The sequence below is a fragment of the Pimephales promelas genome, chromosome 13, assembly GCF_988280905.1.
Source record: "Pimephales promelas chromosome 13, fPimPro1.hap1.1, whole genome shotgun sequence".
Classification (NCBI taxonomy): domain Eukaryota; kingdom Metazoa; phylum Chordata; class Actinopteri; order Cypriniformes; family Leuciscidae; genus Pimephales; species Pimephales promelas.
Window position 1 is genome coordinate 10,885,423 of NC_142781.1, and position 12,618 is coordinate 10,898,040.

The window sequence follows — 12,618 nt, forward strand, 5'->3', positions numbered from 1 at the left end:
GGAAATATGATTGCAACCCCTTCAATGTGAAGTCTGTCATACAGGCTACATAAAATTATAATGAGAACATCATAATTGTGTGCTTGGATAATGGCTTTTAATGGTGAGACTTTTGTTTTTGTAATCAGGCTCTCAAAAATGATATAAAAATTTGGATTTAGATTTATCGGCCAATATATCGGTTATCGGCTTTCAAATATAAAGAATAATCGATTATCGCTATCGGCCAACATGTTCATATCAGTGCAAGCCCTAATATTTTGAAATATATTAAAAGAGAACAAAGTTCGGTAACACTTTAGGGTCCAATTCTCAGTATTAACTAGTTGCTTATTAGCATGTGTATTACTAGGATATTGACTGTTTATTATTACTTATAAAGCACATTTTAATGCCTTATTCTGCAAAACCATATTCAACATATCTTAATCATACCCAGAACTTAACAACTATTAATAAACAGCGATTAGAAGCTTATTGAGGCAAATGTCATAGTTAATAGTGAGAATTGGACCCTAATATAAAGTGTGACCAAAGATTTGAATAATATTTCACAATATTAATGTATTTTTTTTATCAAAATGAGCATAAGAAGCTTCTTTCAGAAACATTAATAAATCTTTCCGACCCCAAACGTTTGAATGGTACACTCTCAGAAAAAAAGGTACAAAAGCTGTCACTGTGGCGGTACCTTTTCAAAAGGTACACTTTTTATACCTAAAGGGTGCATATTGGTACCTTAATGTACACATTAGCACCTAAAATGTACATATTGACACCTAAAATGTACATAATAGCACCTAAAATGTACATATTAGCACCTAAATTTCCATATTAGCACCTAAAATGTACACATTAGCACCTAATATGTACATAATAGCACCTAAAATGGACATATTTGCACCTAAAATGGACATGTTAGCACCTAAAATGCACATATAGCCCCTACATCTCCATATTAGTACCAAAAATTTACATATTAGCACCTAAAATACACATATTAGCACCTAAATATCCATATTAGCACCTAAAATACATAATAGCACCTAAAATGTACATATTAGCACCTAAAATGCACACCTAAATGTCCATATAAGCACCTAAAATGTACATATTACCTCCTAAAATGCACATATAGCACCTACATGTCCATATTAGCACCAAAAATGTACATATTAGCACCTAAAATGCACACCTAAATGTCCATATAAGCACCTAAAATGTACATATTACCTCCTAAAATGCACATATAAGCACCTACATGTCCATATTAGCACCAAAAATGTACGTATTAGCACCTAAAATGCAAATATTAGCACCTTAATTTCACATATTAGCACCTACTGTAAATATCCATATTAGCACCTAAAATAAATAATAGCACCTAAAATGTACTTATTAGCACCTAAAATGCACACCTAAATGTCCATATAAGCACCTAAAATGTACATATTACCTCCTAAAATGCACATATAGCACCTACGTGTCCATATTAGCACCAAAAATGTACATATTAGCACCTAAAATGCAAATATTAGCACCTAAAATACACATATTAGCACCTAAATGTCCATATTAGCACCTAAAATGGACAAACGTTTACCGTTTGAAAAGGTACAGCCCCAATGACAGCTTTTGTACCTTTTTTTTCTGAGAGTGTATTGTTCACAGTGCATTACACAGACATCTGCTGTCCTACCAGTGGTCCACTGCTCCAGGTGAAGGATGTGGCCCGGATCCGGTTCACAGTCTGGCCAAACAGAGCTCTGCTCATCTGAGCTGTTTTCCTCACGTCTGAGGACAAGATGGAGATCCTGTTGGCTGAAGAAGCTCTGCATGAGGCCGAGGTCGAGAGAGGCCACGCTCGCGCCGTTGAGAGTCAAGATCTCGTCTCCTGCTCTCAGACCTGCAAAGACAAAACACATCATACACATAAATCCCAACATCACCAATCATTTCATCGAGGAAAAGAAAATATTGAAATGTTACCTTGGATAAACGCCAAGCCTTTAGGATTCACCTCGCTCACATAGACGTGACTTCTCCTGGCGCCATCCACGTGACCCGTGACAGCGAAACCTGCGGAGACGTCAGATTTGATCTATGTATCTTTAGCCAATCGACACACTGGCAAATTTAAAGAAGTAATTCATAGAAAAGTAGACCTTTTTCATCATTTACTCACCAAAGTCTATGGTTGTGTCCGGACGGGACATGTTTAAGGTCAACACATTGCGAGGCCAAATTTCCAGTTCATCATAGACCTGTTAAACAAGAGCAGAACATCATTGTGTGGAGTGATACGGCGAGGTTTTTGAAATAAGTGTGTATAACAGGGAAAAAACAACAACTTTAGACCAGTTTGGACTTCCAGTCTAGTTTTTATTGTTGGAGTCAATGCTAATATATATAGCCCCGGTTTCACAGACAGGGCTTAGATTAAGCCAGGATTAGACCTTAGTTTAATTAGGACATTTTAATACATTTAAAATGCGCATCTTGAGGCAAAATATTTTAAGATATGTAAGTGCAGCTCGAACATGCATTTTAGTCTTTAGGACTTGCGAAACCAGGGGTTAGTGTTTAGCTTGAACAATCTGCTTCATAAAGTGTGTTTTAGTCTCACCAGGGTTCTCAGCAGGTCTGTTGGTGCTGCAGTGCGTCTCTCCACATCTTGTCCCAAATGTCTCCTCATGTGCAGGCAGTGCAGATCCGGGTCAAGCTGTTTTACCTAAAAACATCCATTGTTATATTCATATGGTCAGCATTATGGAGCACAGAATGTGTAATGATTTATTGAATGATTAAAGCGACAGCATATGAATCCTGCGACAACCTCAAGCTAGTGTGGAGTCTTCCTGCCACTTCATGACCGCGAACGACAGAAAATTCAAACTTTATTTGTTCATGTGTCCAGGTCACGGTGACTGATGAATTACCTTGCACGCCAATGAGAGAACATCAGAAACTAGAGAGTCCCGTTTGACCGGCACATTGATGACCTGACCGTCCGGCATGAGCAGATAAGCCCGGCTTTCCAGACCGCAGTCCCACGGGTGACCTTCAGGTGGCGCTGGTAAATGCAGTTTGGTAAAGACGTCCAGCTTCTGCTGATGCATAGAAAATGACCAAAAGTGAATAAAGTTGAATTACATAACATTACATAAAACATTACATTGAATTTAAATGATATCCTAATAAGCGCTCTTTTTAAAAGTATGTTGGGTGTAATGAATGTAATTTTCCGTTTTGATTCCCTGTGAATATGAAAATAGATTGTCAAAACAATGTCAAGCACCATTTAACAAAATATTTCACTACAAAACCGGTTGTTAATATCGCACCAGTCAAAAATCCCACTCAAGTGCACAAGTTGTATAAATCATCAAACATGTTAGGAGGTTGTCATTTTGTTACTTCACTCTGCATTTTTCTTTCTGTAAGGACATTAAAGTAACTTGACGCTGGAACACCCAGCTGAAGGAAACAAAATTGAGGGAAAATTCCCTCCTAAGCTTGTCTCTGCTCATGCTGGGTCAAAGCCAGGTGCCAGCAACACTATTGTGGATCTTTAGCGCGTTCCTTATTCTGTGAGAGGGAGAAGGGGGGGGGGGGGGGGGGGGAGTCACGTCCCTTTTCACTGACTCGACTCACACAGCTGTCACAACAACCTGCTGATCTGTTGACAGTATGCAGGGCAAACAGATCGCTGTGGAGAAGTGGCCAGAAATGGGGGAGGATCTCTCAGTGTAATTCTATTGTCCTTCAGCTACAGCCTCAAAATGGGGATTAGACAAGAATAAGATTTCTTTACAGACTTTGCAATGCTATTTTTAAACTGTTGCTTGCGAAGCACAATCTACTGATAAGATACAGTTTTTTTTATTCGCTTTGGTACTATTTTCACAAGTAAGGTGTACATTTTCAAAACTCTTAGTGCTAATATCACAACAGATCATCAAAAGTGCACTTTTTTCAAACATTTCATCATGTTTTCAACTGTGTTAGTACAATTCACACAATCACAAAGTATCCTTTTCACAACACAAAATAAGTGTTTCATCTTATTGTTTCATTCACAGTAACTGCCTTTCATAAAGCTCTTACTATCAAACTTTTGATTTGCATCTCTTTTTGTTCAGTTTAATACTTTTGTCTATTATTTAATCCAACAGATCTTAATGGTTAATCAATTAATCATTTGGTAAACCTATAGATTCTCATTTCAGCAATATACAGTATATGGATTTTGAGAACTACAGAAATAAAATGTGTGTTTGTATGAATATTTAAATTACATGTAACCACACATGATGAATACTCGTGATAGCTAATTGATTTCACATATAGTGGTGGTAACCAAAATTGGCCACTATGTACTGTAAATGATTGTAGAGGATGTCTTCATTGATCCTTCACTTGATTACATATATGATGGATATTTGGAAATTATAGATAATGTAAATGTTGGGTACTGTAAGTGTATTGCCTAATGTTACAGTAAAACTGTGTAATCTGTCTTTTACAGTATAGTACTGTAGCATATTCATTTCAGCACTTCTAAGGCCAATTTGAAACATGTATCTTGCATTGTTTGCCGTTGGATGAACTGATTGTTAAAAGTACTAAACTGAAAGAAGATCATATTGTTGTGTTTCAGTGATTAAACCAAATGTTCTCATTACATATTACAATAATCTTGTGTTTGAAATAATGATTATGTGGACTGAAAACATCAGGTTTTGAAAGAATGACTAGCTGCGTTACAAGTGTGATCAGTTTAGATTTTTGTACTAAGAGTTTTGAAAATGTACACCTTACTTGTGAAAATAGTACCAAAGCGAACAAAAAAAACTGTAAAACAATAGTCAAGCCGGTCTTTATGAAAAATTAAGGGGACAAAATATGTGCAATGATACAATTAATCAGAGCCATACCTATGGTTGTATTTTTCTGGTAAAAAACGTGACATTTTTTGCATGGGCAAAAAGTATTAAGAACAATGTAATTACAATAATAGCTTATGAGTACCTTCAAAACGAGTACTTTCTATGGAATAATATATTTTAAAAGAATATTCTTACGAATGTAATGTTTTCTGAAATACGTAATTGCAATTGTATTATAGTGAAATGAAAATGTATTATAGTTTAAATTTATATTAAATGTAGGGCAATTAATCGCATCCAAAATAAAAGTTTGTGTTTACATAATATATGGGTGCACTGTGTATAATTATTTTATGCATATAAATACACACACATGCTTGTATATATTTAAGAAATATTTTCATGTATGTACTGTATAGATTCATATATAATTTTATATTATATATAAATATAGATATTTTATATATAAATAATATTTTTTTCTTAAATATACATGCATGTGTGTATTTATATATATAGAAAATAATTATACACAGTGCACCCACATATATTATGTAAACACAAACTTTTATTTTGGATGCGATTAATCGTTTGACAGCCCTAATTAAATGCCATTAGTTGAACTTGAGTGCTATTTTTGACATACTTAAGTAGGACTGAAGTACAATCTTAAATGTAATTTCATGATTTCTTGAATTGTCTTTTTGATATATGAGTAAAGTGTAACCGAATGTACTGATGCTGGTAATTCAAATATACTTGAATTTATATTCTGAAACGTGTGTCATGACAAATATGTTATAATATTCACTTTAAATGTAATATCAATATAAATAAAAATTCTACAGTTAAAATTATAATCAAGCTTTAGTATGTTAGTCAACACATCAAAATAAGTGTACTTCTTGAAACCACAACAAAATATTATTAAAACGTGATTATTTAAAATGTTATTTTAGAGTAAATCTTTTAATATCACATTATTGCAATTTATAAAATTGTAAGTGTGTTATGAGTTATAATCATGATATTATCTTCAAGCTGTTTTCCAATATGAAGTGCACAGTTAATGCATTTTATTGCACTTCATTTTCACAAGGTCTAACATGGATTCTCACTTGTTACATTATGATGTGTAGTAATGTTAAAGTGGTGTAATTACCTCTGAGCTGCTTTGCGTGGATGGATGACCAAATGATCCAGAGGAATATCCTTCAAATATCTGCATCACAAACAGAACAATTTAATGCACGTCATGAGACATTTGGAGCAGCATCTGGGCTAAAAAAAGAAGGATGTTCTGCATTTCTGTGCCTTAATTAGAAGCCATCGATCTGAGGCGCCAGCTTTGATACTATTCTGATTGTAGATCACAGCAGAAATAACCTTGAGGTTTGCTGGGAAATAATGAGAGGTCTGGAAGATGCTAAAATTATAGATCTATGAAAGCTGACGGATGGATCAGCCTTAATCTTGAGGGCAGAGTGGGAGACATGGCTTCCCCTCACCCGAAACACCCATGCGTCCTCATGCTAACACATAAACACTGTGTGCGTGTACAAACACATACTTATATTAAGGATGTATACAAACAGACAAGGGTATGCCTTGCACTCAAAGCAAAACCTGAAATATCAAAATTGACAAGCTTTGTTTGATCGGTGAAGTGCATCACTGTCTTTATAGGCAGCTAGCTACTTTCTAAGTTAGCATTCTAACTTAAATGAAACCTCACAAAGGACCTCACTGAAACACTCTTCATGAGCAACAATACAGTTAACTTCACACTAACAGTGCTACTTGTGACGCGCACAAGTAACATGACTTTTTCTTGCACTTGCAACATCTGATGTTAGCATGTTGCTAAGCTAACAACACAATATTCTAGTAAACTCAAAACAGACAACAGAAATATTGGGTAAAACATCCTTTTTATTCAGATGAAAATCCTATTTTATGAATACATTTTAGCATTGAATTCAATCTGACAATCGAAATTCAGCGGCTATCTTAAATTCTTTTTTTTCCACAAAGCTTGTCCCAACGCATTCAGGATGCAATGATCCATGTCCAAACCAGCTGTATTACAATAAGTGACAAATGACACGCTATTTGTCTGTCCACACTTATCAAACTGATACTATAAGATTTTTGATGTTCAATATACAGTATATTAGAAATTAGTTACGAGGAACAGGATTTAGGACTGGGATTTCACTATTGGTTGGCTGCAAGCAACCAAGCAACCAACAAAAATATGTCCTGTTGCTTTTTATGGTCCAACAAAAACTTAAAGTGTGGTTAATGTATCTTGCAAGGCTAATTTCGATGTCGAAATTTTAACTATATTTTGTAGGCAAAAAAAGGTCTGTAGTGATGTAAAGTATGTAGCAACATTCACACGTCACTTTAAAATGTGAACACAACTTAAGTTGACGTTAGGATTGCAAGATATATTGAAATATCGCAAACATCACAAATGTACAAATCGCGATAGGCATAACTCAAAGGCTTGCAATAATGGAATGATATTAATACTTCAAAAAGTTATGAAAAGTGTACAAGAGCTGGACATCAACGAAACAGTAGCAATACCACAACTGAGACATTTATCTGTGGGACAACAACTCTGACTAAAGCATCTCACCCCTCTGGAAACAATCACACTGCCCCCTGTAACCCTGCTGAATCACCCAGCATCAGACACTACATCTGTGTGGTGGAAGTCTTGTGCACTCAAATCGTACGCTGTCTCTCCTCTCAGACTGCTCCCAGCTTGCAGCAATTAACCTCATGCAGCTTGTGGTAATTCCCGTCTTTGGAATCATGCACTATTAGGGGCTGTTTTGACCAGATTTGGTCCATTTAAGGATGGATCATTATGAGGCTGGAATCGCTGAGCTATCGGCTCCGATCTCACGTGAGGCCGTCTATATTAAAGCTCATGCTCTGTGTTAACAAAAGCCCTTCAGAGAAGGAATGCTGATCTAGGCTTAATTACAAGTACTGATCCAGAAACAGTATTTCTAAAACAGCTCTCAAACACTTTGACGGGAGAAAGGAACAGGGCCACTGTGTGTTTTTCTGCCATTTGACCTCTAGAGAAAGCTTTGATGAGTGGTTGTTTGTTTTATCCGGTGAGTGTGACAGTGTTTCCCACCCTGACACCTGTGGACAGCATTAACATGCTACCGTGAGACTAAATGAGTAAAACAGGCCTATGTCTTAAACGAGTATTTAGTGCTGCAGTCATAAACCCAGGCCAGTAAACCACAGGGTAAGACGCCTAATGCAAACACACTTCTTTTTGTACACATTGATTAATTTCTATTAGAATTAACAGAAGTTAAGGGAAACTACTCCTTTTTTATTTATCGTAATTATATCCTATATTGTTAGGTTTTGGCAAGTCTCAAAATACAAGGTTCCCAAACTTTCTGGCCAAACTTTCCTTTACATTCTGACTAAAGACTTGTAAAGAGAAGCACTAACTTCAGTCTTACCTGGGACAGGGACTGTCTCTTTTCACAGTTGCGTTTGGTCAGACTGTCCAATCCCTTCTGTGAAGAAAACAGTAGTCCTCGTTTGTTCCGCATTCCTCGAGGATGAGAGCGAGATCGTCTCTTCAGGGTGGCCTCATCACGAGTGCATATCTGCACAAACACAAGCTCATTTAAGACATTTCTCGGAATCGTAATGCTTCATCTTAATTGAATTTTTGTGGTGTGTCTCAAAGGTACATTGTTTTAATGAGGTCTTTATAGGTATTTTACAAAATACCCTGAAAGCATGTGACGGATCCTCACCAGTGCATGAAAGGATGAGACGGAGAAAATTCCCAGACGACCAAGAACCATTTTAGATGGGCGTCCAGCAGTCGCTAGCAGGCTTTTTGGATTGGGCAGCTCTGTGCCCTGCAGGCTAGCCAGGTAACAGCGCATGCGGAAGAGCTCTAGGTTAAACTTCTCCAGGTTCTGTTCCCATTGCTGGATCTATGGGTCAGAGATAAAGGAGAGAGAGAAATGTGACTGAAATGCAATTGAGAAAGCTATTGACATTTTAAATATTACATAGTAATACTAAAGTTTGAATTTGGCACTTTACTTGGCATGCACGATTTGCACCTATTTAGACAACTAGATGTATTTTAAATTGTGTGGCTTATTGAGGAAAGGAGAGATGTGAGAAGGTAACATCTGGGAGATTTTTAATTTGAAACAAAGACATAAACTATATGTGGGGGATCAGAATATCATGGAGAACTGGCCTAGGCTCTTTTGACTTGGGCCAGAAAGCAATCTCCCAACCTCCCAGAACACCCAAACTTTCCACAAAAAAGCTCTAGCAACACCCAGAACACAGTAGCTATGACCAAGAATTACCTATAGCATCCAAGCAACCTACTAGCAATGCCCTAGAAATCACACAGAACATCTTAGCAAAGCAATGCTCTAACAACAACCTAGTAAATTAATGGGGGTTTCAAGTTTAAATTCATGTACCATACTCAGATATATTGAAGGCACGTGGTGTGGTTTCTATTCAAACACAGACATCAATGACTTAAGTGCCCAATTTAGCAAACCACTCTTTCTGAACTACTTGGTTTTGGCCTTTAATCTTTTAAAACAAACCACACGTATGCATAAACACCACACACACATCCGTTTTGTTCCTTACCTGGCTCTCAATAGCCTTCCTGTTCTTCTGGTCACTGATGACGGACAGCTGCAGCTCCGCCATCTTCTTCATTTTGCCATCCATGTCGATCTTCTGCAGGAGACCTCTGCTTTGGCTCTTCAGCAAACGTAGAGTGTCTTCCTTCCCCTGGCGCTTAGCTAAATGTGATGCACTGGCAGAGTGGATGGCTGTCACCCAGTTCTCCAGGTCTGTTTGGTTTGCAGCCTGCAGGTAAGAGGCAAGAGGTGTGAGGTAAGAGACAACATGCAGCCAAGACTCAACCATGTGGAAATGGTGTATTGTGTGATATATTATATGATAAAGGGGGCATACTTGAAAGAGATAGACGTCTCCATAGGCATTGCTGAGGCAGAAGACGTTCTCTTTCTTGGGATGCTCAGGAACTGCCTGCACAATACTGTCCTCAGCAAGCACTGCGTAATGTGGTGTGCATTCCTGCTCTGGGGAGGTCTTTCCATTGGATTCACCCAACAAAAGTGTACAGCCTACAGGAGACAGGAAACCAGATCTGAGATAGAGCGTCTAATAATGTAGAGGACACACTATCTAAGACTGACAACAGAAATATTATATTCTGCATTTAGTCACCGCTTGTTTTCAAGACTACTATCTTACCCTTAAGCGTGACCCAATACTGCCTCCACTTGCGTCTTGCTACCAGCTCCAGTTTGCGATCCTTGTGGAGGGAAATGAGGGGCTTAAAAGCCAGCCAGCCAGCCCTCCGCACAACACCTTGCTCCTTCTCAAACAGGAAGTCCATTTGCTCCAAGGAGCCCATTGAGCCATTGCTGCTCTCCCCTTCACATTCCCAGAACTGGGGTCCATCAGCAGTTCCACTGCAACTGCCAGTCTCCAGGCCCTGCATAAAGTTCTCATAGATGTTCTGCCTCAGGGCTGCACCCTGGTTCTGATGACCAAATGGGACCGTTAAGGACCCAGAGCAGTCCGCCTTTGTCTGGGAGGACATGGGATTCCAAAATGGTCTGGATTCCTCTAGTGTGCCCCCAGCTCCACAGTTAAAGACATTGGTAAAGTCCACAGTACTAGGTTCCTGAGGTTCCTGATGCACATGAAAGAGACGAATGAGAAAAGGATGACAAATGTACTTAACATGTACTTGTGTTACAAGGTTGACACAATGTTGTAAACCTTTTATACCCTTATTCTGACTTTTCTCTTAACAACTCTGCAAATTATGGGCAGTTCAACAAGTATACCTTTTTAAAACATTTCTTTAAATCATTGTTTCAGAGAGGTCTGCCATCTAAGAATATTCCAGCATTGAAAAAATGTCAACTTCAACTAGAACACTGAAGAGTAGATGGAATTTTAATATGATAACATCAGCATGATTATTTTGGAGTCGAACAGGAAGATCTGCTATGCTGACAGACAGGTGCTAATCCCCAATACACCAACAAATAATTTTCTCACCTGCAGCCTCCGCTTCTTCCTACTCAGACTTCCCGTCCAGTCGCTGAGGCGGCGGATGCGACTTTTGAGCGAGTCCTTCCTTGTGTTCCCATCAGGAACTGCTTTTCTGCATGGTAGGGTCTGTGAGGTGTAATGCTGAGTTTCCCGACTCTCGTCTTGGGAGTTTGCATCCAGGGAAGAGGTCAGTGAGGCTTGGAGCTGAGGAGTGTCCTCAAGCTGATCCGCCACTTGGATGCCCACGGTAGGGAATGGCACAGTCATGTTGGGGTTTGTGTATAGATCAGATAATCCATTATGTTCCAAATGAAGAAGCACCGAGTCCCCAATACCACTGTCCCCCTCAGCGTGGTTGGTATTGTACCCATTGCTATAGGAATCACTACTTGCGTATTGACTGGCATGAACTGTGGTTTGGCAGGCGAGGCTACCCATATGATTCTCAGACTGTTCTGTAGGGTACCCACTAAAACATCCAAGGTCCATTGTACGTGTGGATGAGAGTGTGGTATATCCACTACTGTTGTCTGAAGGCTGGCTGGTGGTGAAGACGTTGTCACAAAGATCTGTTCCATTCCCCCAGGGTGAGTCATACCATGAGCCCTCAGAGCTAAGAGAGCTCCCATTACTGGCCCTCTGGGTAGCATCAACAGGTCCACTGAGACAACTGCTCAGAGACAGCTCAACATCTGGCTCCTTCCGTGCATTGGTAAACTCTACCCTCAGACTTCCATCTTCGCGAAAAAGAACTTTGGGACTGCTCTTACTGTCTTTAAGCTCAGAACTGGGGCTCCTCAGAGGGGCCTGGAGGCCTCCAGTCTGTTGTCTGCAGCCAACAAAGAAACCATTTCCCTGGAATAAAAGTTTCTCTTGGTGGCTCTCTGCACATATTTTGTCACTAGATCTCCCCTTAATGCAGTCATAATGGCGGGAGATGTAAGGTTGGCTGTTCTTGTGTGGTGAAAAACCATTTTTGGCCTTGTATCCAGACGTGCTCTCAGAGTTCCTCCACCAAGAGTGCGGGGACAGTACCTCCTCTTTTTTTTTTAGGGAGCTAGATTTTCCCTTACCAGGGATGATGAAACCGCTGTACTGACTATCTGTATTTCCCATTCTGATCTGTGAGGAAAATGGTAGCAAAACATTAAGCTGAAAGTTAAGTATCACATTCATCCATCTTCCTACCTAACTCCATATATTTATACATCTGTCTAATCTGACTACATGAGTCTATCCATCCAACCACCTATCCACACACCCAAACACATTAAAACATTTTAAAAGAACAAGATTGTATAGTAGTAGAGTTACTTTTACCTGTTATAATGCCACTTGTCAAAGCACACAAAGATATTCCTTCATTTTTTTGTTAGGCGTATTCCTTTGCTTTGGTCATCCTCTTTTCCCAATGTTCTCTTTGGTCGACTTCTCTCTGTTCCTGCCTTGTGCAGCATCTGACTCTCACTGAGATCCTCCTCCCTTCACTGTCTCTCTACCACAGCTGTTCCCCTCTCTCTCCATCGCTCATCTGTGGAGAAACAGAGGAAGGGAGGGGCATGTGTCAGTAACACACAGTCGGCTCTTATGTGTGCAGTCT

At 38.9% G+C, this 12,618-nt stretch overlaps 1 protein-coding gene across 3 annotated transcripts in view; it reads right to left on the reverse strand.

Annotated features, from left to right (window-relative positions):
* Window positions 1–12,618, reverse strand: part of tiam2b (TIAM Rac1 associated GEF 2b) — a 51,347-nt gene that overhangs the window by 17,484 nt on the left and 21,245 nt on the right. The window contains exons 2-14 of one of the 3 annotated variants that reach the window (XM_039693168.2): window positions 12,339–12,549; window positions 11,025–12,140; window positions 10,206–10,650; window positions 9,903–10,075; window positions 9,570–9,794; window positions 8,696–8,881; window positions 8,393–8,542; window positions 6,052–6,111; window positions 2,940–3,107; window positions 2,627–2,731; window positions 2,186–2,264; window positions 1,990–2,079; window positions 1,700–1,906 (exon numbers count right to left, since the gene is read on the reverse strand). In XM_039693168.2, the coding sequence (XP_039549102.2) occupies window positions 1,700–1,906; window positions 1,990–2,079; window positions 2,186–2,264; window positions 2,627–2,731; window positions 2,940–3,107; window positions 6,052–6,111; window positions 8,393–8,542; window positions 8,696–8,881; window positions 9,570–9,794; window positions 9,903–10,075; window positions 10,206–10,650; window positions 11,025–12,134 (2,998 nt within the window). In that variant the 5' untranslated portion in view covers window positions 12,135–12,140; window positions 12,339–12,549. Of the gene's footprint in view, window positions 1–1,699; window positions 1,907–1,989; window positions 2,080–2,185; window positions 2,265–2,626; window positions 2,732–2,939; window positions 3,111–6,051; window positions 6,112–8,392; window positions 8,543–8,695; window positions 8,882–9,569; window positions 9,795–9,902; window positions 10,076–10,205; window positions 10,651–11,024; window positions 12,195–12,338; window positions 12,550–12,618 lie in introns of those variants that run through there. The other 2 variants (XM_039693167.2, XM_089118466.1) reach the window with 2 other exon arrangements.